The 27,769-nt window shown below is 50.3% G+C and overlaps 1 protein-coding gene across 4 annotated transcripts in view; it reads left to right on the top strand.

Annotated features, from left to right (window-relative positions):
• Positions 1–27,144, top strand: part of TET3 (tet methylcytosine dioxygenase 3) — a 96,999-nt gene extending 69,855 nt beyond the window's left edge. For all 4 annotated transcript variants that reach the window (XM_021699247.2, XM_021699249.2, XM_021699248.2 and 1 more), the window contains 7 exons: positions 3,486–3,579; positions 8,795–9,003; positions 10,317–10,467; positions 13,189–13,278; positions 13,770–13,907; positions 18,542–18,878; positions 19,402–27,144. In XM_021699247.2, coding sequence (XP_021554922.1) covers positions 3,486–3,579; positions 8,795–9,003; positions 10,317–10,467; positions 13,189–13,278; positions 13,770–13,907; positions 18,542–18,878; positions 19,402–21,176 — 2,794 coding nt within the window. In that variant the 3' untranslated portion in view covers positions 21,177–27,144. The remainder of the gene's footprint in view (positions 1–3,485; positions 3,580–8,794; positions 9,004–10,316; positions 10,468–13,188; positions 13,279–13,769; positions 13,908–18,541; positions 18,879–19,401) is intronic.
• Positions 27,145–27,769: the final 625 nt, after the last annotated feature.

The following is a 27,769-nucleotide window of genomic DNA, read 5'->3' as shown; positions in this document are numbered from 1 at the left end:
ACTGGAAGGGGATTCTGTGTAGCCTAGGAGTTCATTCAATGTTTATTTGAAAAACAGAGAACCAGGACTTGCTGGCACAGCCTCTGAGTTTAGGGGAACTAGTCTCATTATTGTGTGATAAAGGTAACTCCAAAGAAGTCCAACTTTAGATCAGTGGTTCTCAAACTTGAGCATGCTTCAAAGTCTTCCGGAGGACTCATGAAAGCACAGATCCCTGGCCCACCCCAGAGTTCCTGCCCAGCAGGTTTGGGATGGGACCCGAGAGTCTGCATTCCTCCCAAGTTCCCAGGTGATGCTGGTCTCAGCACCACCCTTTGAGAACCACTTGCTAAGATGATCAAGTTATCCCTCAGAATAAGGTTTCAGCCTATCCTTTCAGACTTTGCCTAGGGTCTAGGAGTTCATCTGTCTACGGGGATGAACATCATCTAGACGTTCTAGAATATCATCTTAAGGATAGGCCATCGAGTGAGACATTTAAGAAAAAAGAGCCAAATCCAGAGTTGATTGGTTGTCTTTAAGCACAGACATAGTTCTGATTTAAAAAAAAAAAAAAAAAAAAAGGTCTAGCTGTTCAGACAGTGCTTGGCCCTTTTATTTGCTCTTGAATATTCAGTTCAGTGCAGGAAGTGTTTCTCACATGGGCGGGATGGTGGGGAAGGTACTGGTCAGAAAGCTCGCGTCAGTGTCCTCAGCTCACCCTCCTGTGGGGAACACGATATCCCGTCTGTTTCGGTGAGAGCAGCATGGACACCTCGGGCTGTTCTTCCCACAGTGACCCCAGGACACATCAAGTACCCAGGCTTTGCACTTGGGGGCCACTTCCTGATAAATATTTGTGAAATTGAAAGTTTTCCAGGAACTGAACAAAAGCGGCACTATCTGGTCTTTTCCTCTGGAGCCAGGCCATACCATGTCAACTCCCCAGAGTCCTGTCCCCAAACACATGCTATAAGGGACTCACATAGCCATAGAATTTTCACGTGCTAATTCTCAGAAACCCTTTCTCTGTTTCACTCAAGATCTCCATGAGCTCAAAGAAACTGTACATCGGTATTTTAAAAAATAATTTGTTTTCTTTCCCAATTACAAAAATAGAACCTGTCTATAAAAGTCTTTCTTTAAAAAGCTAAGAATGAATAAAGCTCTCCAGCAATTATCCAGAAGAAACATGCTTACCCTTCAGTTTTTTCTAAGCATTTATAGCTACACATATGTATATAAATTTTAAACCAAATGGGATTACTGTTTGCAGCTGCTTCCCCCCCTCATCACTTAATTTCTTCCATGTTAGTGCATATAATTATATCAAATCCTTTTTGATGGCTACATGGTTTTCCATTATATGGAAATTTATTATATTTTATTTAGCCAGTCCTATACTGGATATTGAAGTTGTTTCTAATTTTTCAGTTGATGCAACAATGACTATCTTGTTCCTAAGTCTTGGTGTATTTGTACAGTTATTTCAGAGGTGTAGAGAATCCTGGAAGCGGAGCAGATGAGATAAAGAATACAGGTCTCCCTCACTATCCAGAAGTAGAGCATCCCTTGGAAAACTTTCCTAAACCAAAAATGGCAGTAAAGTGAAGAAGCAGTTACCTTTAACTTATATGGAAAAATGTTTGAGCATTCCTGGACCCCCCCCAAAATAACCTCTTTTAGGCTTCTCTGATACCTTAAGACACATCTGGCTAATGGATGCACAGAATAAATCAAGACAAAGCATAGATGCTCACAGACACAGTTCAGAGCTCTGGCAACTGGGTACTGGGATGTTGAGTGGATTTCCTGGGGAAGGAGCTCAACGGGGCCACTCTTGCCCCCGTGCTCGGGCCTCGCACTGCCTCCATAATGGCTCATTGCGAAAAAAACGCTGAACACAATTTTTGCTTTTTGCCTTTCTTTGTAAAAGCAGAAATTCTCTTTGGATTTCTTCCAGTTACCAAAAACTAGGGGCTGATGTAGGTGTTCGTAAGAGCAAAGTGGTATAACATGAACTTCTGAAAAGTGAGGGATACCTGTATGTGTAACTGTGTGTGTGCGTGTGTAGAGAATATGTAAACTGGAGCAGGTATGATAACATTGCTCTCTATTAAATAGTATATTAAAAATAATAGGGCATGGCCAACTCGGATTCATTACAGAAATACAAGGATAGTTTGATTTAGACAGTCTGTTAAAATACCGCACCATATCAGTTGATGAAAGGAAAAAAAAACCCATTCAGGCATCTATGTCCTTTGATGCTAGAAGTGCTTTTGATAAAAGTAATAATTCTTGATTAAAAATCCTTAGAACAGGAGACCCTTAGTAAACGCCTTCAAAGTAAGGCAGTCTCTGTCTCTTTCCCGAAGTCAGCTGGCTTCACGCTCAGTGATGAAGAGTCAGCAGCATGTTAGTGGAGACAAGAAATAAGGAAGGGTGCCTGTTAGCACTTCCGGAGCCCTGGCTGGTACAGAGAGACAGGAGCCTGAAACGGGGAGTGGGGAGTGGACAGGAGGAGGTGACAACGGACCCTGCTTGCAGGTGATAGGACTTCGTGCCCGAAACTAAAAAGCTATTACAAATAAGACGGTTCAGTCAGATGGCTACTTAGGTTGTTGAGAATTAATATTCAGTGAGCCCTTCCCTCGTGCCAAGAACTTCAAAGCACCTGAAACCGTGCACCCCCTGGGGACGATCTTTGTTCTCTTTCCAAGTCTAAGACTTGGACTTTCAAAGTCCGTTTTACAGGTTAGGAAATGGAGGCCTAGAGAAGTTCAGTCACGTGGCTACGGTCCTGTAGGCAGAACGTGGCCGGCCGGCACTGCAGTTGCCGTTGCCCTTGGCACCGGAGTTGTGTGGCCTTGCGCTGGGCTGCTCAGCTCCGGGGACCGTGGTTTCATCACCTCTGGAGGAGATGGCCTCGGGATCCTTGCGTGTGCGCGCATGCGCAGACCAGGACAAGCGTGTGTGCGGGATGTGCGTGCTGTCCGGGGCTGTGGCACGACCACAGCTGGGGCTCGGGAGGGCCCCTTCCCCCGGCCTCAGCTGTCTGTCCTCCTCATGCTCAGATGTCCGCTGGGGATTGTGGAAAGAAAACAAGGCTTTCCCCGTTTACCTTTTCTGCCTACTGAATTTACAAATCACCAACTCTCAGAGTGACTCAACTAACAGGGCTGGGTACCAAGGCCCATGTTTAGCCACTGGCTTGAGCACCCTCCTGGAGGCTCGGAGGTAATCCTCAGGGACGCTGTGCTTGACGGCCCCCTCTGCCCTGGGACAGAGCTGGGCCAGATGGGCCAGAGGCCCTGGGAACCCGTACGTGGCGGCTGATCTCCAGAGGCTCTCAGCACACAACAAACATTTAAACTCTTCTCCTTCTCTGTCAACCCCATGGTAACAAAACCCATGCTGAAGCACACTGAGGCTTGCCTTCTTACCATAAGCTGCTCTCCTCTGGGCTCCACTGTGCTGATGGTGGCTTCTGTCTCCGTCTCCAGGTACGGAGAGAAGGGCAAAGCCATCCGGATCGAGAAGGTCATCTACACTGGGAAGGAGGGCAAGAGCTCGCGCGGCTGTCCCATCGCCAAGTGGGTGAGTGTCGAGCCCCTGCGGCTAGGGCTGTGCCTCGTTGCCCTCGCCACAGGCCAGGCCAGGGCTGTGTAGAGCAAGCAGACGCTTCCTGTCCAGGGGAACTTTGGAGCCGGCACCTGCGCTTGGTTAAGGTCGTTTTCCCCCAGCCTGAGCTATCTGTCCTCGTTTTGTTTAAACGCCAGCCCCTGGAATCCTGGGCTGGCCTCAGACATGCTCTAGTCCGTGTGCTTAGTTCATACTCTCCCCGTGGCTCAGGGACATCGTTGAGGGGAGGCATAGAGATGTCCTCTCACTCCAGGCTGGGCCCCACTGTGGACCATTTAACTCCTCTGCCCCTGCACGTGCTACTGGCGTTCCCATCTCCCGTCCAGAAGAATTAGGCCTCCAGGCAGGGTCGGGGACAGTCGTGCATCTGCGTGACTTCTGAGCCGCTGTTGCCTGTGAGGCAGCCTGAGTGTCTCAGCAGGGGGAACGGCAGTGACGGAGACCCCCACTCCCTCCGCCACACACACAGTTTTCTGACCTTGCCTTTCTAGTCCTCCCGGAGATCTTTAGCATCACTGCAGAATCCGTCCTCGAGAGCAGCCACGGGGTCATCAGGTAGCCGTGAGCTTAAAATTTTGAAGAGGGGTGGTGCTGAGTTGTGTGGTGTTCTTTTCTAGCCATCTCTCTTAGTGCAGTGGACTTCTCTGGTTTGCCTACACAGCCACCAAATACCCTATCTGTTTTGGTGGTAGAGCTCATCTACACCTCCCTGGAAGTTGGCAAAGGGACAGGTGTCCCCTTTCCCTGCCCCCCTCCACGGAGAGGCGACCCATAAATGCGAAGAAGGGCAGATTGTTCTTGGTGGCAGCATGGCTACGGGCAAGTGGCAGCATCTAGCTGCCTGTGGTGGAGGACACTTCCCATGGTTCTCCCTGCCCACCGGCCCCTCTGGTCTTATGTCTAGAGCCTGGGTTTTCCTTTCCAACCAGGTTCATGTCTTTGTTTACCGCCAGAACCCCTAACCAGTACGTTCATCTAAAAGTAGTATGCCTGGCAAATTCGGGACTTGACTGGCCAGGACCTTGGGAACAGAGTTGAGGCTCATCATGGGTACCTAGTAAATGTGTGTTGAGGGAAGGATCTAAGAAAGCAGTGGGATGGCCCAGGGAGCCCACTGGTAATTGTCAGTTTTAAGGTGGCCTGTACGGGGTATGGAAGTCGCCAAGCGTGGGAGTTAAGGGAGTGACCCAGGTCTCATTCCTAAGGCTCAGTATAAATGGAGACACGCCAGAAGCAAACACCATGGACAGCAAAAGTGGGCTTTCGGTAGAACTATGACCCATGGAGATGCTGCTTGGGCCAGCCTGTACCGATGACCGGGGGCAGAAGGCAGGTATTTGAAGGCCCATTGAGGGCACGGTGGAACAGACCTCGTGGGGAAACCCAGGGCTCAAAACTAAGTACCAAGAGTGGGAGCTGCGGGAAGACAGATTTGGGCTTCTGTTGGGTACAGTGACCAGGGAATTCCTGCACAGAATCTGAGCGGGCTGTCTGTGGTTCTGTGGTGGCTTGTGAGCCATTGGTGTTGGCATGCTCGGGTGTTGGTGTCCTCCTGCCCTTCCATGGGCCTTTCACGTTTGCATTTTGTGCGTTCAGTCCTGCTGGCTTCCTTCATAGTGCGGGTAGGGAGCTCCACTTTAGTTAGTTTTCTAACGGTTTTTTTGAGTGTAGCCATAGGCCTGTGAGGGTGTGGCCACAGAGAGCTGTCTGCTTGTGCTTGTCATGTTTATGTGTTTGCACTTGGGAAACCAAAAGGATGTGGCCTTGATGTCCGCTTGGACTGGCAAATGTTTGCGTGCTCTGAACACACATCACACGTGGGCACCATGAGCCAGTGCCCTGCCCTGTGCGCTGAGCAGACGTTGACAGTGGTGCCTCAGAAACTCCGGTGACAGGACTGCTGTCTTGTGTGTGTGTATATGTGTTTAAGAGTGTTATTTATTTGTCAGAGAGAGAAGGAGAGTGCGCGCACACACAAGCAGAGAGAGCGGCAGGCAGAGAGAGAAGCAGACTCCCTGTGGAGCAGGGAGCCCGACACGGGGCTCGATCCCAGGACCCCGGGACCATGACCTGAGCCGAAGGCAGACGCATAACGACTGAGCCACCAGGCACCCCTAGGGACTGCTGTCTTACCAGTACCTGGGCCATGCAGAGCTGCTCACGGTACGGCTGGCTCAGTCTGCGGAGGCCGGGCAGTCACACAGCGAGTCCTCTCACGGCATGACTTAGTGACGTGGTCATAGGTTACTTCCCCCCCCCCCAAAAAAATTAAAAAAATAATGATGTCACCGATGCTTCCCTGGGTTGGCTCAAAGTAGGAACTCGTGGGCCAGAGATGTGTTTTGTTTAGCATGCAAGGTGCCCCTTAAAATTTTGAAGGAAATTCTGACACCTGCTGCAACATGGATGAACCTTGAGGCTGTTACACTAAGTGAACTAAGCCAGTCCCAAAAGGACAAGTTCCGCATGATTCCACATGTATGAGGTTCTGCGCGTAGTCACACTCCTCGGAGGGTCAGCAAGTAGAGTGGTTGTTACCATGGGCTGGGGCAGGAGAGAGGGGAGAGAGTGTTCCATGGGTACAGAGTTTCTGTTTGGGACGAGAGGACATCGTAGAGTCGGATGGAGTTCTGGTGGCGGCTGCGTACTTAGCCGCTGAACTTTACACTGAATGATGGCCACCGAGGTCAATTTTATGTCCTGTATGTTTTACCATGGTTTAAAACATTGAATTAGATGCTCAACTCTTTTTTTTTCTTTTAAAGATTTTATTTATTTATTTGAGAGAGAGAGAGCATGAGAGGGGGGAGGGTCAGAGGGAGAAGCAGACTCCCTGCCGAGCAGGGAGCCCAATGCGGGACTCGATCCCGGGACTCCAGGATCATGACCTGAGCCGAAGGCAGTCGCTTAACCAACTGAGCCACCCAGGCGCCCCGATGCTCAACTCTTTAAAGGGAGAGGTTGCATGTAAAGTCTGGATCTCTGTTTTCTTGTTAAAATGGGGAGAGGTGGCTGTACGAGGCTGAAATTCTCCCCAGGCAGTGGCTGATGGAGAGGAGGCCTGGCTTATTTCTTTTGAAGGGGCAAGTGCTTTTTTCACGTGGCCATGGTCCACACTGCTCCCCAGTTGTCCGGCTGGCCCACTCTCCTTATTTGTCCTGCCTGGCTGGCTGCCTCTTTGGATGTCTCCCTGCACTGACATACTCAGGACCGAGTGTGTCTGCAGCCCAGGCATCTCCTGACCCCCAGACCCAGGCTACTGGGGTCTACGAGAACTGGCCACTCTCAGCCCCGGCACGTTCCCAGTTAACTCGCCACGAAACAACCCACAACCTACCCACTCTCCCCTGCCACAAAAGTGGAAATCCATTTAAGACTTTCTCCTCTCCCTCAGCCCCTAGTCAGATGGTCCCAAAGCCACCTTTCTCCTCAGTGTGTCTGAATGCATTCCTTTTCCCGTGACATTCCCCACTGCCCTAGTTCAGCACTTTATCCACTTTTGCTTGTTATGTTTGTTAGTGGTCTCCCTGTCACTCTCCCCCACCCCCAACCACCTGCTCCCCTTCTAGAGCAGGAAGCTACTTAGGAAAGCCCCCTGTGTAGACTCCTCTGTGGAACCCCCACCTTGAGTCCTTGTCCCCTCAAAGCCCTTCCCAGTCTGCCCTCCTCCTTCCCCTCTTCATGGGCCCTCATCAGCTCCCAGAATTAGTTGGGGTTCTTAGGGGAGGTCAGCCACCTCATCCCCCAGCTCCCGGGCCCTTCGCCGTGCCATATCCTTTTGGGAGCCAGGTCAGAGTTCTGGGAGTGAGTGAGAGTGGGGTTGGGGGAGAGCCTGGCTGAGGAGCCGTGCAGCGCGGAGCCCCAGGCCCTTGCTTTTTGTGTTCTTCAAGAGCTTTATTTTTTTTATTTTTTTATTTTTTTAAAGATTTTATTTATTTATTTGACACAGAAAGACACAGCGAGAGAGGGAACACAAGCAGGGGGAGTGGGAGAGGGAGAAGCAGGCTCCACGCAGAGTAGGGAGCCCGATGTGGGACTCGATCCCAGGACCCTAGGATCACGACCTGAGCCGAAGGCAGTCGCTTAACCGACTGAGCCACCCAGGCGCCCCATCTTCAAGAGCTTTATTGAGATACAATTCATATACCATACAATTCATCCATTCAAAGTATACAGCTCACTGGTTTGGGGTATATTACTAATTTTTAAAAATTGTGTTGAATTACACATAACCTAAAATTAGCCATTTTAACCATTTTTAAGTGCACAGTGGTACCAACTACATTCACATTCTTATGCAGCCATCACCACACTCTCTATTTTCAAAACTTTTAGAATCCAGAAACTCTGTACCCCGTTCTTTGCCCCCCAAGTCCCTGGCAGCCACCATCCTTGCTGTCTCTGTGAATCTGACTGTTCCAGGCACTCTTTGTAAGCGGGATCCTATACGGTATTTGTTCTTTAGTGTCTGGCTTATTTCACTTAACATGATGTTCTCCAGGTTCATCCATGTTGTCGCATGTGTCCGATGTTCCTTCCTTTTTAAGGTTGACGACTACTCCATTGTATGGAGAGGCCACATTTTGTTGATCCGTATCTGTTGATGGACACTTGGGTTGTTTCCGCTGTTTGGCTGCTGTGAATAATGATACTCTGAACACGAGTGTATAAACCCCTGTCCCGGGCCCTGCTCTCGGTCCCCTTGGGTATATTCCTGGGAGTGGCACTGCCTGGTCATATGGTAATGACATGTTTCGAGAAACTGCCAAAAACTTCCACAGCACCAAAGCCCTTGCTTTGTAACTAAAATCATACAGATAAGCAGCATTTTCTCTGCAAATATTTTAGGAATACATAAAAAAAAAAAATCTCAATGTATTTTGGCTCACAATTTTATCTCTCTATATTTAGTGCTAAGCCTATGCAGCTCATCAATAACTTAGATTTTGTAGTAATTGTTTTTTATTTTGTTCTTAAAAAAATAACGTTTGTGTTCATTATTCCCTAATGATAACGGTCTCTTTGTATGATTGCTGTCGACACTGCCCTAAAGACCTGCACCCCCTGGTCTGGTCGGCAGAGGTGAGGGGGGTGTGGCGTCCCAGGCAGAGGAGCGTGGGGGCCAGGCTCTGACAGTGAACAGTGCCCACCCCGCCCCGTGTCCCCGCAGGTGATCCGCAGGCACACGCTGGAGGAGAAGCTGCTGTGCCTGGTGCGGCACCGGGCGGGCCACCACTGCCAGAATGCGGTGATTGTCATCCTCATCCTGGCCTGGGAGGGCATCCCCCGCAGCCTCGGAGACACCCTCTACCAAGAGCTCACCGACACCCTCCGGAAGTACGGGAACCCCACCAGCCGGAGATGTGGCCTCAACGATGAGTACGTGGGGAGCGGGGGGTTGGGGGGCGGGGGGTGGTCCCCGCGTGCAAGGGTGGGGGCGGCTGGGCCAGGTGGCCATCGGCAGGGCCTTGGGCAGCAGATGCAGGGGACTCTGCCCCCCCTTCCCTGGGGCCTGTCTGTCCTGCAGTCAGGACTGTGATGAAAGCAGCTGCCCCACAATCCTGACCTGGGTTCTTACGGTGCTGGCGGGAGAGGGTCTCTTGCCTTGGCTTGGCTTCGCTGTTGTTGAACCTCACATGGGCTCTGGGGCTCTAAATGGTGGAGCAACTGTGAAAAAGTATGTGAGTGTCCCGCGAGTGTAAGGTGTCAGTGGTGGTCATGAAACCTGCCCTTCTAGGGTCTCTTCCCATTTTTTAAATTAAGGTGTTTTTACAAAATAAATAAATAAATAAAAATTCATCCTTTTAGGTATACGGTTTGAAGAGTTTGGGCTTTTTTTAAGCTTTTATTTAAATGCCAGTTAACACACAGCGTAATAGTTTCAGGTGTACAAGTGTGAAGAGGGACAAATGTTCACAGCCCTGTAGCTGCCACCACCGAGATACAGAACGGTTCCATCGTTGCCCCCGGTTCCCCCGCACCTCTTTAGAAGCAAGTCCTTCCTTCTGCCCTGGCAACCACCAGTCGTGCTTCATGTCCCCATAGGTCTGCCTTCTCAGGAATGTTCTGTAAATGGAACCAGACCGCGTGTAGCCTTTTGGGTCTGGCTTCCTTCCCTGAGCACAGCGTCTCTGAGCTTCACCTGGGCTTGTGGGCTAGTAGCTCATTCCTTGTTGCAGCCGAGTAGTATATGCTGCTGCTGGATGCATCACCGCTCGTTATCCATGCCCCAGTGGAGGGGCCTCTGGATTGTTTCCAGATTTTATTAGCTGTTGAGTTACAATTACATGTCTGTGTTTATGTGTTTAAAGGCCTGAAGCACCTGGGCCTGAAGGAAGCGGGCGTGTTCCAATACATCCCTGTGTGTGTCGAATGTGTCGGAAGCTGTCATGATATTAGAGTTAAGGCAGAGGATGAACCTCACTGGGGTTTTGATTAGATTCTTCCCACTTACCTCAAACAACCCCTGAGCTTCTCCCAACAACAGATTCTTAGACCTTCAGGCTCAGGGGTGGGAGCTGATTCTCCACCCCAGGACATTTGGGAAAGGAGTTGAAGGCAGGGAAGGATGTGGTCCCAGTCACTGGGAGGCCATGGATACTAGGCCTCAGCAGGACCTCCCCCTGGAGAGGGAGGAAGATTTCCGAACAAAAAAATGTGTCTGCATGCCTAACACGTGACGTGTGTTGCAGCCGGACCTGCGCTTGCCAAGGCAAAGACCCCAGCACCTGCGGTGCCTCCTTCTCCTTTGGTTGTTCCTGGAGCATGTACTTCAACGGCTGCAAATACGCTCGCAGCAAGACGCCACGCAAGTTCCGCCTTGCAGGGGACAATCCCAAGGAGGTGAGCAGAGCTCCACAGAGCAGTGGGGCCCTCCCGCTCGTCCCCTTCCACCTAATGCCTTTCATAGTCCAGCGGGGAGGGTGGATTAGCACGCGTGAGACTCAGATGTGCGGAAAATGCAACTTGCTTTATTTATTTATTTTTTAACTGACCTCCTCTTGCTGTGGGGTGTGGTGTGGAGGGGTGTGGGGAGTGAAAAACTTAATCAATGACAGGTACCTCAGATTCTTCTAGCTTTAAAACAGTCTCTTTATGGTAAATGTTCAAATTCCTCATCAGAATTCAACCTCCTTCATAGGTCATTTCTTCTCTTCATTCTTCCCAAGACGTCTTTCAGGGGCTGGGAGGTTTAGCAGGAAGAGGAGCCTTGAGGCCGTGGGCCATTTTCTGGGGCAAGTTCCCTCGTCTTGCCTGGCTGCCAGGTCACCTCTTTGTGAGGTTGTCCACCTGTCCAGGCCCTTGCTATCTCCTCCTGGGAGCCTGGCCTGGCTCTTAGGCACTGGCCTGCTGTCCACATAGTATGGCCTTGCGGTAGCTGCCTCGTCAGGCCAGGCTGCCTTCTGCCTTGCCCCTTCCCCTCTGTTGTCCTGCTTGTGAAGGCCATCTGGAGAGGTGGGCTCCCCTCTGAGTTCGAAATGCAGAGGAGGTACAGGCCTGTGTGGGCTCCCCATCATTTCCCCTTCAGCCTCCCCCCTCCCTCCTGCCTGAGCTCTTGTGAGGTAGGGTACTGGGTCCTTTTGTGGGGGTCTAGGCAACATCTTGATCCCTGGCTCTACCTTCCACATCTCCTTAAGCTCCTTGTCCCACGGGTTTCCCCCTTTTCCACGGGGCATGGGGACTCCCCTTGGGCCTGTGTTTTTCTACTGTACATATAATAAACTTCTCAGAGTTCTCAGCCCTGCTTTTCAGAAGTAAAAGGAAGCATTTTCAAATGCAGAACACTTTTTCCCTCAAAGCTTGGCTTTTATTTATTTAATTAATTAATTAATTAATTTTTAAAGATTTTATTTATTTATTTGACAGAGACAGACACAGTGAGAGAGGGAACACAAGCAGGAGGAGTGGGAGAGGGAGAAGCAGGCTTCCCGCTGAGCAGGGAGCCCGATGTGGGACTCGATCCCAGGATCCTGGGATCATGACCTGAGCCGAAGGCAGACGCTTAACGACTGAGACACCCAGGCGCCCCGGCTTTTATTTTTTTAAGATTTTATTTACTCATTTATGAATGAGAGAGAGAGAAGGTGCAGGAGTGGGAGAAAGAACGAGAGCAGAGGGAGGAGAAGCAGGCTCCCCGCTGAGCTTGGCTCAATCCCACAACCCCCAGATCACGACCCAAGCTAAAATCAAGAGTCAGACGCCTGACTGAGCCACCCAGGCACCCCCAAAGCCTGGGTTTTAGACTATTGCACAAGCTAGTCTAATAGTGTGATTTGACACTGGACTTTTATTTATGGTGGCATCTGCCCTCCCCTGGAAGCAGCGAATGCAGCTATTTCAATAAGAGAGGAGCCCCAGGACCCCAGGAAGAGTGAAAATGCACTGCTTTAGTTTCTCTCACTTACTCACCCTATTCCATGAACTTACGTAGGGCTGAGCACTCGGGCCAGCGCCTCACAGGTGTGCTTCTCAGCCAGGCTCATGATACCCCAGGCTCTGGGCATTACTGCTACTCACTTTACGGAGGAGGCAAGTGGCTTGCCCAAGGCCATATGGCAGTAATGGTGAAGTCAGGCCTGGGTTCCCCCAGAGCTCACGAGCCTCACCCCTGTGCTGTGCTGGCCTTGGGCCCACTGTGTCGGTGGCAGCCTTTGGACTGCAGCCAGAGATTGGGGGTGGCTGCCCGACTGGACGGACAGCTGAGCCATTGGCCGCCATCTAACATTTCCACTTCTATAAGCTTGGTTCTTTTTCTCTTCCATCGTCTTCCTCTTTTTTTCTGTGTAAACTCTTCATGTCTGTGCTCAAGGCCTTCTAGGAGGCCCCCGGCCCCACCCCTGCCAGCTCTACTTGCCACCGCTGAGGGCCAGGCTGTGGCTACCTGAAACCCTGACCAGATGTCGCTGGGGAGCTGCTCTGAGTGGTGCGGCACTGGCCAGCGGGCCTTCTGTGAGCAGGCAGGTGTTCTCTGTAAAAACACAGCACAGGAGCCACACGGAACCACCGAGCATTTGAAACGTCACTAGGAAAACAGGGGGACTGAATTCATCTTAATTAAAATTCATATACATTTCAATAGCAGCACATGGCTCGTGACTACCACATACGATGGTGCGGGTCTGGGGAGTTCCCAGCACAAGACCTTCACCACCCCTTTCCTCTCCATCTTCCTAACACCGGAAGAAAAAGCCACACGTGTTGCTCCTGTTTTCACATGCCTGCCACACCACCCTTCTGCCCTAGGATGCTGAGCACTCAAAACCAACAACCTGTGGTATGGGTTGTGAGCGGCACTGAGCTAGAGCCTGGAAGAGCAGTAGCTGAGCAGTCCAGGTGGCTGGGCCTTCAGGCTGAGACTTTTCCCGAGCTTCCATGTCTCCAACTTTAAAACGCACATGGCACCATGCCCCTCCCAGAGGGAACTCTGTAAAGACACCTGATGGCACCTTACTTCCTACCTTCCCAGCAGCCCGCAGTGGTTCTAGGATGGAGGTTAACTTCCAGAGTATAGAGTCTGCCAGGTGGGGATGCTCTGGGTACATGTGACTGCTCTTCTCTCCGCAGGAAGAAGTGCTCCGGAAGAGTTTCCAGGACCTGGCCACCGAAGTCGCTCCCCTGTACAAGAGGCTGGCCCCCCAGGCCTATCAGAACCAGGTAAGGGGTCTTGGGCCTTTCTCTGCCCACATGTCATCCACATCTCTGCCCGTGCTCCCTGAAGTCAGGAAGTGGGAGACTGAGCTCCTCCCATTGTGCTCCATATGGGAAAAGCTCAGCTAGAGAGAGAGAGTAATGATGTAGGTCTTGAATAAGATACTTTCTTTACACTGAGCTAACTGCTTCCCAGACTATCTGTCCTCTATCCCTTGCTTTCATGCCTCTCCCTGCTAGTAATCTCCCACCTCCTCTGGTCTGGCTTCTCCGGGGGAGGCTCGAGTTTCTCTGTCCTGTCACCCCTGCATCTTCCAGATGAGGTGAGAGGGACTTGAGATAACCCAGAAGGAAGTCATTCCTACAGAGGCTTCAGCCAGAAAGCCTACCTTCTGCAGCCCATGCACAAGGCAGCCGTGGTCCTTAACCTCCCCAGTGCAGAATCCAGGCCACTGACCTCAGGTCACACAAGCAGTTGTCCTTGGCCATCCACACAGGTGACCAATGAGGAAATAGCGATTGACTGCCGCCTGGGGCTGAAGGAAGGGCGGCCCTTCTCGGGGGTCACGGCCTGCATGGACTTCTGTGCCCACGCCCACAAGGACCAGCATAACCTCTACAACGGGTGCACCGTGGTAAGGAACCCTGGGCCTGTCACAGTGCTCCCTGTGGGATGATCCTGGGAGGGGGACTGGTTTGTGCAGACAGGTGGGCTCAGAGTAGGGAGGGACCTGGAGACAAGAGTCTCAGATCTCTGGGAGGTGCTCTGCCAGACTGCTCCTGCTCACTTCTCTGAGAAATGCATGGACCAGAATGCTTGGGCCAGGTCAGCCTTGTCTCTGTGTCTCAGGTGGATGCTGCAGAGTGCAGTCTCTTGGACACCTGGAGGCCCTCAGTTACCTAAAGACGGTTCCAGGTCTCCGTGAACACTTGGATTTAAATCCAAACAATCTCTTGATTCACCCATTGAGCAAATGTTTATTTTGCCCCAGGTGCTGGTCTAGATCTTGGGGAATAAAATGGACCAAGTCCTGTCCAAGTATGTGATACAATTCATATCTGGTAGCGATGGAAATGGAGTCACAGTTCATATCTGGTAGCGATGGAAATGGAGTCGGGGAAGGGGGAAAGTGAGAGCAGATGCTGTTTGAAACGCCGCGGGCAGAGAGGCCTTTCTGAGAAGGGGCAGTTGAGCTGAGACATGAATGAAGCGAGAGAGTAAAGGATTGAATGTCTGGGGGTGGAGCGCTCCAGGCAGAAGGACCAGCACAGGCAAAGGCTCGGAGGCAGGCAGGGATCAGGTCACAGGCCCACAGCCTAGAAGGCAGGCGAGGCTGTGGGCTGTGCTCCAAGTGTGATGGGAAGCCCTGGAGGGCTCTTCAGCCGAGAGTAGTAGGATCTCATTTATGAAGTCAGAAGCATGCTCTTGCTCTCCTGCAGATGGAGAATAAGTATGTGGAGGTGGGGGGAGGGGGTGGATGGGAGAGAACTGGAGGAGGAGGCCAGTTGGAAGGCTGGGACAGTGTCCAGGCTAGAGATGATGGGGCTGGGGCAGGAGGGAGGGTGGGGAGGGAGGTAATTGGATGACTTGGGGTGATTTTGAAGGTATAGCCAAGGGGGGTTACTGATGGACAGATACAGGATAGGAGAGGGAAGGACAAGAGAACCACCCAAGTTGTTTTGCTTGAGCACCAGGGCAAGTGTTGGGGTGATGTGCTGAGCTGTAGACTAGCAGAGAAGGCCAGTTTGGGGGGAAACTGTTTGAGAGGCCTGCTAGATGTCCAGGCGGACACGCAGAGCAGGCAGGGGAGGTGGGTATCTGGAGAGCCTTTGGCTCCCAGTTACAGCCACAAGGCCGGATGCAGTCACCGGAGGAATGAGTACAGTTGGAGAAGAGGGATGGTTTGGCCTTGAGTGGGGACCCCCCTCGAAGGGATGATGCCAGCTCTCTTCTTTGCTTTTTAACTGGGTCCTGGGCAGGCAGGGCTCCCCGAGGAACTATGGAAGAGGCAGAGGCCCTGGCGATTCATTTGAAAGGGGGCTCCCAGAGTCTGGGTGTAGCTTGGGTCTGACACAGGGATTGATGGCCCAGCTCTGAGATTTTATTTCTCTGCCTTGTCCTCCTTCCTTATGTCCAAGGCTCGAAGCAAGATGGGGCAGGCGCCTGTCCACACTGCACTGTGAGGGTTTCTAGCTGAAACAGAAAGGGAGGGAACTCCAGGATGTAGGAGAGGGTCAGGGGAGGAGGAGGAGACAGCAGGAGGTAGGAGCACAGTGAGGTTATTCCAGTTCCAGAGCTTGTAGAGTTTGGAGTGAAAAAAAGCAAACTTTTTTCAAAATGAACAGTATTTTTTCTAATTAAAAAGCTATTTAAAAAAGTAAAGAATGGGCGCCTGGGTGGCTCAGTCGGTTAAGCGACTGCCTTCGGCTCAGGTCATGATCCTGGAGTCCCGGGACCGAGTCCCGCATCGGGCTCCCTGCTCGGTGGGGAGTCTGCTTCTCCCTCTGACCCTCCTCCCTCTCATGCTCTCTGTCTCTCATTCTCTCTGTCTCAAATAAATAAATAAAATCTTTAAAAAAATAAATAAAAATTAAAAAAAAATAGTAAAGAATATAAGAAAGTATAAAGTAAAAATTGCGTGAAATCTCATAGACATAACCAGTGTTAGCATTGGGATGACTATCCTTTCAGGCACCTGATTGTATGTGTGCGTGTGTACAGCTATATATGTTTTACACAAACGTGATCACATTATGTGTATGTGCTTCTCCGTGCCCTGCCTTTCTCAAGACTACATGATGGACAGCTTCTGTGTCCCCGGATGTAGGCTTACTTGAGCATGTGGTCAGGCTGCATGGATGCCTCTGCCGTCGTTTGACTGTCCCCCTCTGTATGGACAGTGAGTGTGTCCAGCCTCCCCCTCCAGAAACCAGAGGGAGGGTCCAGCCTTATCACATCTCGGTGCAGTGGTGGAATAATCTCCTTGAGATCCCAGGGTAAGGACATTTAGAGGCTTAGAGTGCTGCTTACTTGCAACATAGGGCGTTCTTAATTTCTTGAGTCTTCGCCTGCCTGAGTGGCAAACATAACGATCTCATTGCAATTTGTGTTTCTTTTATTATGAGAGAGGTTGAACATCTTTTTCTATATTTCTTACCCATTTAAATTTTATCTTTGTGACTATCCTTTATGTCCTTAAAAAAAAAAAAAGGATAACCACATCTGTTGACGTTGGTAAGTTATCTGTGTTAGGGAGAGAAGCACCACTTCTGTCATTTCTCATTCTTTGCTGTTTTATTTATCACATTGGGTTTTAGGGAATGATTGGAAGCAGGGCTGTGGTCAGTCCAACCTAGAAGGTATGTGGGGGTCTGGTCAGAGCAGATTAAGTCTGAAGAGCCACACATACGCTGGGAAGAAACATACTTGGGAGAGCATGACACCAAAGGAGAAGCTATAGAGGGGAAGATGAATACAGCTGACTTAATAAAAATGAGCCGTTTCTGTTCAATAATAAAACGCTACGATCAAAACAAAGTCCAGTCCAAACTGGAAAACAGTATTTATAACAAGTGACAAAGGGAATAATCTTCACAAAGATTATTTTATATGAATGATTAAAATGGATAATCCAATATAAAAATGGGCAAAAGGCATAAAAGTCACAAAAAAAGGGAGACAGAGAGTGGTATTAAAATATACCCAGGCTTTGTTTTACTCAAGTCTGATAAGACAGACATAGACATGAGTGTCAAGAGGACAGAAGTTTGTCCCCAGCCTTCAGGAGCACATGCTGGGCCACGCGGAAGCACCGGGATTGGTCAGGAGGCAGTGGGGAGAGGGGAGAGTGTGGCCCAGAGCCTTTATTGGAGATTCTGTGGAAAGGAGTGGGCAAGGCAAAGTAGAAAGCGGAGTAAGCTGAGGATTGGAGGGTTTGGATAGTTTCTGGGGGCTCTGGGCCATAGGGGTGGTCCGCAGTTGTCTTCCCTGGCCCTGGGTGATATAGGGCAGTGGGAATATTGGCTCAGTATGCAGGAGTTTGGTAAAAGAGAGAGTTGGCTGTGTGGGCTCTTAATTGGTTGGTTTGTATATCAGCGTGCACCCAAAGGAGGTCATTTGCTATCTCTAGGCATTAGCTAGTCTTTGGGGAAGGACAGCCCCTCCAGGGTCAAGGTCCCAAATGCCAAAACATCAAGAGCACAGAAAATAAAATATAGTCAACACAAGAGTAAAGAGTAAACTTGAGAGGGAAAAAAAAAAAAATCAAACCTCATTAGTAATCAGAGAATTGCAGACCAACAGTGAGATACATTTCGATAATGAGCAAAATGTTTTTCAGAAGTGAATGGCAAAATTACAAGCAAAAGTGTAGGAAAATGGAAACTCCCCTTCTGTCAGTATGAGTGAAACACTGAGGAGAATCATTTTGGAGGGCAGTTTGGCAACATGTAGCCCTTTACTTCACAGAGTTTCTTCCAAGGAATTATGTATCTTAGAAAATCTAGCTGAAAGTATAAAAGTATTGTTTATGATAGGAAAAAATTGGAAACAAGTTTTATGGTGATGACGGTTTAAAAGAATACATTGATACAGTAGAATAATATGATGCAAGTTTTTAAATCACATTGGGGGAGAATAATGCATAAGAAAATACTCATACTGTTTAAAAAGAAGTTATTATAAAGTTACATGCATAATGCGATCCTGTTTCATTATCAAAAAGCGAGTTTGGGTATGTGTGTATGCAAATATGATCAACATGTTTATAGTGATTATTTCTAGATGGTGGGATTATGGAGATAATTATTTCCTTTGTGCTGGCCTAAATTTTCTATAAGCAGCACATGTAGTTTTTAATACAAGGTATTTTAAGAGCACAAGGAGGCTGCGTGTTCAGGGCGCAGAGGATAAGGGTGTGGGGTCTGAGGCTCCGGGAGGTGATGAGGCGTAATGACAAGAATGCCCCGCTGGAGGGCAGAGCATGGCTGCCAGTCCCGACCAGGCCCCCTCCCAGCTCCCTGAGGGTCGCACGGGACAAAGTGAATGGATGTCCTTTGAAAGCTATAGAGCAGATTCTAAATGCTGATGATACTGTTACTCTGTGAACCAGGGGGAACGTGCTTTTAGACACTCTAGAAAGAGTGGCTGGCTGGTGTTGGGACTGTGTGCGGAAGGGGGGAGAGGTCTTGTCTGCGGATGTTCAGCCCCTTGCCCCCAGCGCTCGGCGCCCCCAACCCCATGCACCCTCCCTCTGTCTGCTTGGGGCAGGTCTGCACCCTGACCAAGGAAGACAATCGCTGCGTGGGCAAGATTCCCGAGGACGAGCAGCTGCACGTGCTCCCCCTGTACAAGATGGCCAACACGGACGAGTTTGGCAGTGAGGAGAACCAGAACGCCAAGGTGGGCAGCGGGGCCATCCAGGTGCTCACCGCCTTCCCCCGCGAGGTCCGGCGCCTGCCTGAGCCTGCCAAGTCGTGCCGTCAGCGGCAGCTGGAAGCCAGAAAGGCGGCGGCGGAGAAGAAGAAGATTCAGAAGGAGAAGCTGAGCACTCCCGAGAAGATCAAACAGGAAGCTCTCGAGCTGGCCGGTGTCACCACCGACCCAGGTGTGTGGGGAGAGGGTGCCCGCCAGAGGTGGCACCGTCGGGGTGGGGGTGTGGCCCTGGACAGCTCCCTCCCTGCCCCTCTTCCTGCCTCGAGATGGAACTCCAGACCAGAGTCCTGGGGCCTCTCTCAGCCCTCTGAACCCCACAGTATCTGAGCTTTCAGTCAGCGCAGTATCCGCGGCAGCCTAGGACACCAGAGCTGGGGGGGGCCCCCTCTTCCCACAGAGGAGCTGGGCTTCTCCTCCAGCTTGCCTGAGCATCCGCACAGCGTGCCAGGGCCTCAGGCGCGTGGTCTGCAGGGGCGCGTGGGCCGCTCTCACGTCGCCTGAGCCAGTGAGGACCCGTGGAGTTCGCCAGGGAAGGGAGGAGGAGGAGTGCTGCAGGGGGCTCCTCCCGGGGCTTCCGTGGGGCTGAGAACCCCTTAGGGGAGGAGGGAGGTTCCAGGCCCAGTCCTCTTGCTCCGGGCCCCTGTGGTCTCTGGTTCTCTCTGCTCCTTCTTGGTCTTGCCTCCTGTCTTCCCCAGGCCTGGCTCTGAAGGGTGGATTGCCCCAGCAAGGCCTGAAGCCCTCCCTCCAAGTGGAGCCACAGAACCACTTCAGTTCCTTCAAGTACAGCAGCAACGCGGTGGTGGAGAGCTACTCGGTGCTGGGCAACTGCCGGCCGTCCGACCCCTACAGCATGAACAGCGTGTACTCCTACCACTCCTACTATGCACAGCCCGGCCTGACCTCCGTCAACGGCTTCCACTCCAAGTACGCTCTTCCGTCGTTCGGCTACTATGGCTTTCCATCCAGCAGCCCCGTCTTCCCCTCACAGTTCCTGGGGCCTGGCACCTGGGGACACGGTGGCGGCGGCAGCAGTTTTGAGAAGAAGCCAGACCTCCACGCTCTGCACAACAGCCTGAGCCCGGCCTACGGTGGTGCTGAGTTTGCCGAGCTGCCTGGCCAGGCTGTTCCCACAGACACCCACCACCCCACTCCTCACCACCAGCAGCCTGCTTATCCAGGCCCCAAGGAGTATCTGCTTCCCAAGGCTCCCCAGATCCACCCAGCATCCAGGGACCCCTCTCCCTTTGCACCGAGCTCCAACTGCTACAACAGATCCATCAAGCAAGAGCCACTAGACCCGCTCGTCCAGGCTGAGTCTATACCCAGAGACCCTGGTAAGATGGGCAAAACACCTTTGCCCGAGGCTTCTCAGAATGGGGGACCCAATCACCTGTGGGGGCAGTACTCAGGAGGCCCAAGCATGTCCCCCAAGAGGACTAACAGTGTGGGTGGCAGCTGGGGTGTGTTCCATCCTGGGGAGAGCCCTGCCATCATCCCCGACAAGCTCAGTTCTTATGGGGCCAGCTGCCTGACCCCTTCCCACTTCCCGGATGGCCAGTGGGGGCTGTTCCCTGGCGAGGGGCAGCAGCCAGGCCCCCAGCCTGGAGGGCGGCTTCGAGGCAAACCGTGGAGCCCCTGCAAGTTTGGGAACAACACCTCGGCCTTGGCCGGGCCCAGCCTGATGGAGAAGCCGTGGGGGATTGGGGCCGGGGATTTCAACTCTGCCCTGAAAAGCGGTCCTGGGTTCCAAGACAAGTTGTGGAGCCCCCTGAAAGGAGAGGAGGGACGGCTTCCAACCCCGGGGGCAAGCCAGCTGGACAAAGCCTGGCAGTCCTTCAGCATGCCCCTGGGCTCCAGCGAGAAGCTCTTCGGGGCCCTGAAGTCAGAGGAAAAGCTGTGGGATCCCTTCAGCCTGGAGGAGGGGACTGCCGAAGACACCCCCGACAAGGGGGCGGTGAAGGAGAAGAGTGGCGGGGCGGAGGAGGAGGAGGAGCTCTGGTCTGACAGTGAACACAACTTCCTGGACGAGAACATCGGCGGCGTGGCCGTCGCCCCCGCTCACGGCTCAATCCTCATCGAGTGCGCCCGGCGGGAGCTGCATGCCACCACACCCCTCAAGAAACCCAACCGCTGCCACCCCACCCGCATCTCGCTGGTCTTCTACCAGCACAAGAACCTCAACCAGCCCAATCACGGGCTGGCCCTCTGGGAGGCCAAGATGAAGCAACTGGCGGAGAGGGCCCGGGCGCGACAGGAAGAGGCCGCCCGGCTGGGCCTGGGCCAGCAGGAGGCCAAGCTCTATGGGAAGAAGCGCAAATGGGGGGGTGCCATGGTGGCCGAGCCCCAGCATAAGGAGAAGAAGGGGCTCGTCCCCACTCGGCAGGCGCTGGCCGTACCCACAGACTCAGCAGTCACCGTGTCCTCCTACGCCTACACGAAGGTCACTGGCCCCTACAGCCGCTGGATCTAGGTGCCAGGGAGCCAGGGAGCCAGCGTACCTCAGCGTCGGGCCCGGCCCGAGCTGCTTCTGTGGTGCTTTTGCCCTCACGCCTGGGGGCGGGTTGGGGGTGCAGAAGTCTTTTTATCTATATATACATATATAGATGTGCATATATATGTATTTATGGTCCAAACCTCAGAACTGACCCGCCCCGCCCCTCCCCCCCACTTCCCCAGCACTTTGAAGAAGAAACTACGGCTGTCGGGTGATTTTTTTCGTGATCTTAATATTTATATCTCCAGGTTGGTTTTTTCTCCCCCCCCCCCTTGTCTGGGGGGCTTTTATTTCCTCTTGTTTTTAAAACTCTATCCTTGTATATCACAATAATGGAAAGAAAGTTTATAGTGTCCTTTCACAAAGGAGTAGTTTTAAATTCCATTTAAAAATGTGTATTTATTGGATTTTTTAAAAAGCGACGATAGTAATGGTAAAGGAGCGGCAGGAAGGGCCAAAAGCGCTCATTCCTGCCCAGTCTTGCTGGGCCCAGCGAGCCTGGCCGTCTTGGGAGCTGGCAAGGTTCTCTCAGCCATCTGCCCCTCATGAGCCAAGTGCAGACTGTAGCCACCCTGGTCCATCCCTTCTGACAGATATGCCTTCCCTTCAGGGGAGGGAGCCCTCAGGACAGCTTCTGTCCCCTCCAGTAGGATGGGAGAATCTGTAGAAAAACATCTGGGGTCCCTTTTCCAGTCACCGGCTTGGAGTCGGGGACCGGGGAGGCAGGTGCACCCCCAGGCCAGGCAACAGAGATGCTGGCGTAGATTTCCCCCAGAAACCAGGTTGGAAGTAGACAGCTTCAAGCTTGCTAGTCTCCACACTGAATCCTCTCTGTCCGTTATCGATCAAGTCACATGATGTCACGGTTCCCTAGGCAGCACCTCCTTGATGGAGCTGGAGTTGAGAGGCTCTTAGGAGCCATTTCCACCAGGTTGACAAACCAATGAATACTGGGCTGAAGGAATTTGTCTTAGCAGCAGTTTATTTTTTAAAAAATGCCCCAAAGCTTATGCTGATATTGAAAAAGGGCTACTGTATCTCTAAAAACAAGAAGTTGAACCCAAGCTGTGAAAAGCCAGTGTTTCCCCGTCGCTCGGCGCTGTGCAGAGCCTGGTGCTGTAGTATCGTGCTGGGACTTCCTCGACCCTGGGGCGGTCGCGTCCTGTGGGAGCTCAGCACACCAGTGTAACAGCAGTTAACGCATCTCTCTTCCTGGATTTCCACATTGGACAATGGTGCAGGCCTCACCACCCAAGCCCACCCCCTCCACGCTATCCCGGGTCAGGGCGGGCTCGCACTCAGCAATCTTAAAATGCAGGAGTCCAACGTTTTCAGCAGGTAGCTATGATTTCCCTCCCTAATTGGTGCCATTTCTCTAGTTGATCATCTTCTTTCCCCTTCCCCCCACTTTAACTTGCCCATTCTAAAAATCTGGTGCATTCGTTCAGTTCTTCGAAATGAGAATGTGGTGCTTCATTGTTGCAACATTGTGGAGAGCAGTTGGGCCTGACTGGTAGAAGCAACAGTCGTGGACAGCAAGTCAGACTTCCTGGCGTGTTTGTTTTTCCTGTGGTGTGAGTGACATTTCCATCAGGTTGCCCGTGTGGATGTGTGTGGTGAGTGGGAGGCTTCAGCAGGGCACATAGAGGGGAATATGGCCACACAGTGAATGACAACCAAGCCCTGAGATACATGTCAGATATTTATTGAGCAGTTTTATTCAGATGTGGGTCTTCGTAAAACGAGTTTAACAATCAGATGACGATGCTAAAGGCAAGTTCCTGAGCTTCCAGGTGCCTTGTGTAAGAGCTGAGAACCGACCCGCCGGGTGTCTGCCGTAACCGGTCAGGAGCACTGGCGGAGAGTCGCTGTAAGATGTCCTGAGCATTTATGTGGTCTGGTTTTAACTGTACATAGTGAAAGATTTTTTTAAGCACTTTTGCCTAGATTTAAACAGCAACTTGAAAAAAAAAAAAGTATGTTTTAACATGTAATTGTGGGAGAAATTGTAAATAGTAGCTCAATATTTAACGTGCTTTGTCTATCCTTCACTTTTACCATATTCTGTAAAGTTGCATTTATTTTACAGGACAAAAATGAAATATTATTGCTTTTGAAATAAATACCCAAGAGCTTATCAGGATTTAGAATTATTCAGAACTCAGATTTATAGGAAAACCTCTGACCTTCAGTTTGACAAGCTAAAGGAAGCAGAGTCTTTAATAAGCATGCTAATTTTCTAGTTTTGAGGAAAAGTTGGGTCCTTTAAATGCTATTTTGCTTATCGCATCAGTACTTTTATGCAGGTCTCATTTGACTCCGTGCTTAGGTAGATGCGGGGGTGCCTTGAAAACTTCATTTTAAATGATCTTAAGCAAGAAATACAATATTTTACGAAACATTTGGAGAATGTGACCGTCTGTATGACCTGGGAAAACCCCAGGTTGGCTGTTGGTTTGGAAGGTCCCGAGTGTAACCCAGGTGATTCGGATACTTGGCATGTGTGAATCTTCCTGATGTCTATTAAATATACTCTTCCCCTCGTCACCCTTTGGTAGCAAAAGCCATTAGATGAAAGGAGAAACCGATAACAAGCTCAAAGCATGTGATGTCTGTCCCGGCAGCCCCAACAGCCTTTGGTCTGTAACTTTCTCGACTCGCATATAGGCTGCTGAGAGGTGAGTCAAGAGGCAGTCTCCATTGGATGCTCCCATTCCCCTCAGAATGGTGTTTCAGAAATTAGGTGGTGCTGTTGCCATGCTCGAGTCCATGCTGATTTTTACACACTACATGTATAACCTACCTCAAATCTCAGTCATTAAAATTAGCATGCTTTAGACGTAGATTTAAAAAGTAACTATGCACAGCTCCTTATTGCCCCCCCTTGCTGCTGAAGGTTTCTTAAAGAGAAAAATCAAATTTTTATTTTTTACTGGTACTATCATTTTTTAAGTCCTAAAGATGATTAACAGACATTTTTATCATGAGAAGAAAAATAAAGCCATTGCAACTAAAGAACCTAACAGCATGACCAAGTTTTAGAGTAATATTATAGCAAGGAGAAACGGTGGAGTCCTGGAGCCCTCTCCCCAGCGTGCCCTGTCCACAGACGCCATCCACATGCAGTGCGAATGTCTGGTTCTCCCTTTGTTTGGTTTCCCCTGCCTTTTGCATGCAAGGGAAGTGCTTGCAAAGTTCTGTGCTAAGAGATTTTTAAAAATAATCGCTTTGTGGCAGGTTCTCACAAAATAACTGGTGCTAGCTCAAGAACCCATCATCAGAAATCTTGACTAAAGTTGTTTCATGGATTTTGAGGTTTTGTTGTTTCTGTTGTCGTTCGGGTTTTGTTTGGGGTTTTTTTTTTTTTTTTTGCCAGGGCCTACGTTTCCCACACACCGGCTTCGTGGTTACTGCTGGCCCGCTTGCCGGGGTGGCCGTGGTGCGCGTGGAAAGAGATCATACCCTGCCCCGTCTTGGTCCTTCCGCCAGCCTCTTTTGGAAACGGTAGTTTACAGAGCAAGGGGTTTTTAAAGTGCTAAAGCCAGGAAAGGAGCAGAGCTCAAGTGCTTTGTACCAAACAGCACTAGATGTGTGAGGATGCTTGAGGAGGAGGAGATGGTAACCTGATTTCACGGAGAGAAATCCAGCCAGACTTTGTGACGTGGAACCACCGCCAGATCTCAAAACCAAGGGGATGCTGGTGGAAAATTTAAGTGATATCCCTGACGTGCCTCAACCGATCTCTTTCCTTTTGTTACTGAAGTGTGTTTTATGGACTGGGAAGCATTTTTATGAATTGAAATAGTCTAAATAAAATGGTGCTATGGTGTTTCAATGTGACTGTCCCTGATCCTGTCCTGCTGAGGTGCTATCAAGGTTCTGAAACCACAACCAACCAAAAACAAGGTGGGCTCCAGTCTCTCTTGGCTTCCCCCCATCCCCCGTTTGGTGCTGTCTCCTTAGACCTCTGTTTACCGTGCTAAAACCTGCTCTGAGCAGTTTTTCTGTTTCGTTTTACTCTTCTTCCCTTGGCAGCCGAACACAGAAAGGCAAGTTCTGAAGGCAGCTAGCTCCCTAACCATGACGGGAGTGGGCCGGCCTGGCTTGGCAGGTGCTCTGGTGACTCATCTGTCCTCTCGGGCCTGATGAGAAAGGAAGGGGAGTCTGGTACTCCTGCCCCTTCCAACGTGGCAGGCATTCTTGTAGCCAAGGACTCACGTTTTCCTCCTGCAGCCCAGGGTGCCAAGTGGGCACCTCTGAGGGTCTCAAAGGCATTCCTCTTGGACCTCGGTCCTCCCCTGGCACTGGCCAGGGCCGCGGCGGGCAGCAGGCTCGTTCCTTTGCTCCTCACAGCCCTGGCCCCAGTGTTGCTCCTGCCGGTCCCTCCTCCTGTTCCAACTGAAGGAAGGAGCTTGCTTTGCTCGCTTGATGCCACTGAGGCTCCTTTTTAGTTGGTGCTACTCTACATTTCCTCTTGGGTCCGCAAAAGTTAATGTTTGAGAAACGTAACAGGAAGCTCCATTTTGTGTCATCCACTGTCACAATAATTTTTTTTAAATACCTCAAAAACAGGACATTGTGACAACTTCAGTAAAGTAGATTCCGTGAGGGTCTGATACCTGCAGGTTGTCCATCTGATGACTGACTTGACCTTGAAGATTCTGGGGTCATTTTATTTTTCACTCTTCAGCAGTTAATCATGGCAGAACATCTAAAGGAAGGAGTGTGGTTGACTTTATTTTCTTTGTAAGTTTTGCTTTCGGATAAAATGTGAATCTCCTATGCCCATCTCATTGAGCTTTTTCAGGCATTGTTGCTGTCATTTGAAATGACTTCCTCAAAACCTACTTTATTAGCCAGAGGCATCTGCTGTAGCACACGGCCAACTTCGACATACCCTGGACCAAAATGTTTGGAGGTGCGTATCCCAGCGTAGGTTATCCAGCCCCACACCCACGCGTGCATAGAGTGTTTCCACTTGAGACCCTGTCTTGGCGCTCCCGGCCCTTCCCACAGAGCCAAGCAATAGGCTTCTCCCCTGAGCAGAGACTGCAGCACAGAAATGCGAGGTCTGAAGTTGCTTTCTGCCTAAGGATCAGTGAGTGATTTGGCCTACTTCCTCATTCGCTTCTATTCTGATATCAGGGATGCTTTTTGTAGCGGTGTCATTTGCGCTCTTCTCATTTTGACTACCCGTCGTCATTCAGGGAAAACTCATCACTATTCACATGGGAATTAAAAAAAAATACCATTGGGCTCATTTGAACATCCAAATTTTCTTGATTCCAGTACCTTTTTTTTTTCTTTGTTTCGAGGGGAAAAAGGAGGAGAAAAACAGGAGTGATGTCATTTCTTTTTCGCATATTCTAATTATAAAAGAAATAAGGGCAGGTCATACTGTGGCATATTAACGCATTAGACTTAATCTAGAACCCCTGTAGCTTTTTGATGTGTTTTATTTCTTCTCTCTTTGAATTCCTGTTTGGTTACTTGGCTTCCAATGGAGGTGAACTTAACAACCATACTTGAATATTCCGTCTTGACTTTGTAACTGTGGCTACTTGAAATGAAGTTTATCTGGGGTTGATGGATGAATGGTAGATTTTTGCAATGTCTCAAGGCAATAGGATGTGTATTATTAAACTGTAGATATTCTTAGTACAGTAAATTTATGCTGATAATTTTATTTTGTATAATTTTTAACTTTTTGTTAATATTTTTTCCTCCCACTTTATTGGTTTGCCTCCTGAGCTACCCCTCCTTACCCTCCCTTCTCCCCCAGTGTTTCAGTAAATTTAATTTAGGGTGCCTAGAAATTGCAAGTATGTATCCTTTTTTGATTTGTATTTTATTATAATTTACACAAACAACTGGGTTTGTGAACTGTATTACTCCTGGTATCTTTAAAATATTGTGGGTGTTTTAATAAATTTTATATTTATTTTTTGCACTCAAATTCAGAGTGGGTCCTTTTTTCCCCCCTGCCCCCCCCCACCCCGAGCCAGGCCCAGATTGTGGTATTTAAGGTTACCTATAACCCCGCCCTCCCACTGTACGTGTAGACGCACCACTGAAGCCCTAACAGCAACAGTAGAGCCTGGCCTGGTCTCCTCCTGCCACCTGCATAATGTTCAAAGGCCATCAGCTTTTAGAGCTGCATATGCAGGGGCAAAACGGAGATGGCCTTTTTCTCATCTATGTTTCTGCTTTTCCCACCCCCCCTTTTGTCTTATTATCCCCTTTTTTCATTCAATTTGGGAGACACCCCCCCCCCACGATTAAGATTTTTCACTTCTGATGGAATATTTGCTAAAGAACGTCTGAATGTATCTTCATTCTGATTACCTGAACACCAGGTGTAGTAGGAAGGGCCAAATATGGAGCCCTAGACCTTGGGGAGGGGAGCATTCCCATAATTCAGATCGCCTGGCCTGCTGCAGCAAACGTGGTTGTAAGAGGGAAGTTGATAGCAATACAGGCCTACCTCAAGAAACAAAATCTCTAACTAACCTTACAACTCAAGGAGCTAAAAAAAAGAACAAACAAAACCCAAAACCAGCAGAAGGAAG

Source organism: Neomonachus schauinslandi, chromosome 10 (genome assembly GCF_002201575.2).
Source record: "Neomonachus schauinslandi chromosome 10, ASM220157v2, whole genome shotgun sequence".
Lineage (NCBI taxonomy): Eukaryota > Metazoa > Chordata > Mammalia > Carnivora > Phocidae > Neomonachus > Neomonachus schauinslandi.
The sequence above is the reverse complement of the archived record's forward strand: the minus strand, read 5'-3'. Positions and strand labels throughout refer to the sequence as shown.